General features: G+C 47.3%; 1 protein-coding gene across 1 annotated transcript; it reads left to right on the plus strand.

Annotated features, from left to right (window-relative positions):
• The first annotated feature begins 531 nt into the window (after nt 1-531).
• Nucleotides 532-1,782, plus strand: LOC139059041 (probable G-protein coupled receptor B0563.6). Its single transcript, XM_070536867.1, has one exon. The coding sequence runs from the start codon at nt 532-534 to the stop codon at nt 1,657-1,659; it is 1,128 nt and encodes a 375-aa protein (XP_070392968.1). The 3' UTR covers nt 1,660-1,782.
• The last annotated feature ends 2,177 nt before the right edge of the window (nt 1,783-3,959 follow it).

The raw sequence follows: 3,959 nt of genomic DNA on the forward strand, positions 1-3,959 counted from the left end.
CAGTCATAAGGGCTTGGCGCTGTACTGCTACTAGAGTTCGAGAGCTGTGATAGGACGGCACAAGCATATTACCTCACATAGCTGGCCAGTAGGTAGATATACATGACATTGCATTCACGCTGACCACAATAGTGCTGGCTCGGCAGCTTGTGAGACAAATTGAGGGCGCAGTCTCAGTAACAGTGGTGCAGCCTTCTGTATAGAAATCACAGATCGGAAACTCTTGTGGAGCGACTTGCGTCTGTCTTTTATATGTGCATGTTTGCGGGTGTATATCACTGTTTGATGTGGATTGGCGGCTCTATTACGTGGTTTAATTTCATTTTCTTACCATATATGTTTTTATATTGTTTCTGGTATGCAAAAAGTAGTAGCCGTCACCATAATATGCTGCCTGCATCGCTTTCTTTTATTTTAATTTCACTAAAAGAAGGCATAGATCGTGGTTAGCCAGACAGTTGATGCGAGTTTCAAATGTGCATTTACGAGTTTCTGATGCGATGGTCGCTTTGTTTTCTCTCGCAGAAAGCCATGGCCGTGTGCCCAAACTACAACACACCAGCTGCAGTCGTGGCCAATGACTCGACGGCGGCGTCATCCTCTGCTCCCTGGACCGAAGCGCAGACGCCCACAGACGAGCGTGCTGTGGTGCAGCTGAAGGAGGATATCGCGCTGCTAAAGTTCATCGCCTATGGTGTCATCTCATTCGTGATAATTGCGCTGGGCATCATCGGCAACTTGATCAACCTGGTGGTGCTGACACGGCCCAACCTGAAGGGCGTCACCTTCGTATACCTCACATGGCTGGCCACGTCCGACCTGCTGACGCTCGTGGTGGCCGTGTTCTCCATGCTGCGCCTGCACGGCATCCAGCCGCGCTCCTACCCGGCCGCTTTCTACTATGCGCACGTCGAGATGCCACTCGTCAACGCGCTCATGGCCAGCAGTGTGTTCATCGTGCTGGCCGTCACTATGGATCGGTACTGGTCCGTGTGCCGGCCAACGCGCTACCGCGAGTTCCACAACGCGCGGCGTGCCAAGCTGGCCATCTTGAGCGCCTTCGCGGGTGCCGCGCTGCTCTACATACCCGTCGCTTTCCAGAAGATGCCGGTGCCCTTCTGGGACGAGCAACTGAACAAGACCCAGTACATGCCATGCGACAACGTGGCTGTCACGCAAAAATGGGCCTTCAAGGCGTACCTGATCTTCAAGGAAGTGTTGGTGCGCCTCGGGCCCGTGATCGTTGTCTCAACGCTCAATACCACAATCATCATCACGTTCCGTAAGGTGATGCGTAAACGACATCTGCTCACGAATAGCGCCACTCGCGATTCAGGAAAGTACCTCGAGGAGAAACGGCTCGTCATGCTGCTAGCAGCTATCGTTATCATGTTCTGCGTCTGTATGACCCCCGCCGCTATTCTCACCATGCTTATCAGCGACGACAAAGAGCTCAATTATGGATTTCAGCTCTTCAGGGCATTCGCCAACGACATGGAGATGGCTAATTTTGCCATGAACTTTTATGTATACTGTTTGTGCAGCACCGAGATTCGAGAGACTTTCTTCCGTCTATTCCGTTTCTCGAGACCGCCTTCGACGGACGTCAGTTACGTCATCAGCAGCAAAACAGCCGTGGACGGCAGCACGCGGCTGTAAATGTGGCGAACCATGTCTGCGAGCGTGACCGAGAAAGATATGTGATTTTGCGTCACGCCACGTCAGTCGCATTGAGCAGGACGGGATCTCTCTGCTACTGGGAACGACTGTGATTAATTCCTATTTCGGCTCCTCCAGGTCCCTTTATAACCGTTTTACTTCGCCGAAACTGTTCTCTTTAAATGTTGTTTAACCATTTACTGTGCTACCAGCTTATAACTGATCGCGTCCGCTGCGCACGCGCTAGGAATCAAATTTCCGACACAAGTCGTTTCTACAAAGCGAAAACACTTGTTGAGCTGTGAGACTTGTGGGCGTACATTATCTGTAGTGCAGCGAGAACTCACGTGCGAGAATTTCCCCTGCAACTGCGTCGTTTCATCACGAAGCAAGTTCGTTTTTCATACAGAGAAAGAGACCCAGAAAGACAGCAGCGTCTACAACACTTATTACGTTCGTCGTTGTTGACAAGTTTATGGAGTTTTCGAGGGTTAAAGAAGCAAGAAATGCTTTATTAAGCGAGAGCAGTGAAACATATTCATGTGCGGCTGTCTAGGTCATCGATAAATACTTTTACTGCTTTAGGGTCGGTATAGGGGACACAACACATTAAAAAACTGGGTTTTCTACTTGCGAATCAGCCCAGCACATGCGCCAGCTGAGGAAGATTCTAATTTTGTACATTTAACCATGTACAAGGCACGTGAAGATTTCGGCTGATGTGCTCAAATGACTTCTTTATTCGCAGAAATCATAACGCAGAAACGTTTCTGTGGTTGGTTCAAAATTATTATGGTGTGAATTCCTGTTTCTATATTACAGCACGATTTGACTGCACTTTCAGTACCATCGCCTTCCGGCTGGTAACCTTATCATGATCTTGCAAAATGAATCATCTCCGAGAGCAAGATACCCCATATACATGGAGCATGACGTTATGTAAAAATTCTATAGAATGTCTTGTAGAAGTTTTAGGGCCCCTACTAGTATTTCAAACGTGGTACAGTTCCATCAAATAATCTTTCAGTTGCTTGCCTAAAGGCGTAAGCCTTTGTGTGGATGGTTTTAAATACGTGTAGTTAACATTATTATCAGCAGGCACTTTATTATTACTGCTGAGTAACCGAACGTTTCACCCAGACTTTGATGTCTTTCAAGATTGTGGAAACGCCCCTAGGTAATACTCATTCTCATAATTAAGAAAATTCTCACTAACCACACAAGAAACTTGAAGTACGAACAAGAACAGAGCACTGTTCACGTCGGAATAAATTCACAATGCTGAGCGCAAAAAAAAAAGATGAGGACAAGGAAGAAAGTAGCCATCGCGCATCCCTACGGTTCCTTGCACGTGTTTATGGATTTCACGGCGTATATCGCTCGAGACGATGAGTAGTTGTCAATTTGTATTTTTTTCTTTGTTAAATTGGTAAAAATATTAGAAATTGTGGTCATGAGACAAACTGAGCTAGGCAGCTACTACATCTTGCCTGTTATGTTAACGGGCGATTCGCTGAAGGATGCAGGTGTAACTAACCTGAACACATTAACGCATGGTAAAGCCAATCATTTAAAGACATAATGAATACCCTTTAATCAAAAACGCACACAGATATCCGTCACCAGGGCTGTTTCTGGGCTTTTCTTCGTGGTTGTGCGTTCCCGTTGCATTAATTATGCCCTGAAGCAAGTATCAACCAGCAAAATAGCGCACCCTCCAGTATTTCTTTATCACTTCAAAAGCCTTTAATTAACCAAGCGTTTTGCTCGCTTACAATGCCTGTCAACAAGACTCGGCACTGTAATGCAGCGAGCAGCAGGTCAGCTTCCAACGGCCTGTCCGCCCTCACCCGCGTGCGTAGCACGAGCCTCACGGCAAGCAGTAAGCACCCGCACTGACGAACACCGACAAAAAAAAAAAAGACATTAGTAACCCGTGCATGGATACCGCGCCTACCACCATTGCTCAAAGCACTGCGACGGTAGTTAGGACGCCTGCGCTGTCTTTCAGATAGCATCGAGCGAAATGACAGCGGTAGTATTTAGTAGCCACCTAACGCGGTGAATCAGTCAAGTTATACTGTTGAGTTCAGGGCCGAAAATTCCATACCCAGCTTGCACTTGGGAATATTTATTCGCGCCTTAAGTCCTATTTCGTGAACTTTTCTTTAAATATCATTGCCATTTCATTGTCCCCTCAACTGCTGCAGCCGCCACGGCTGCAACAGTCTAGGTGGCAGAACAAGAAAAGAAAAGTTCGATATGAAAGATCTATATCCCGAACAAGGAGTCGCAGGTGA

This window comes from Dermacentor albipictus, chromosome 1 (assembly GCF_038994185.2).
Source record: "Dermacentor albipictus isolate Rhodes 1998 colony chromosome 1, USDA_Dalb.pri_finalv2, whole genome shotgun sequence".
In the NCBI taxonomy this organism is placed as follows: Eukaryota; Metazoa; Arthropoda; class Arachnida; order Ixodida; family Ixodidae; genus Dermacentor; species Dermacentor albipictus.

Excerpts from the sequence above, each read along its gene's own strand:
- LOC139059041 (XM_070536867.1), top strand. The coding sequence starts at position 532 with ATGGCCGTGTGCCCAAACTACAACACACCAGCTGCAGTCGTGGCCAAT.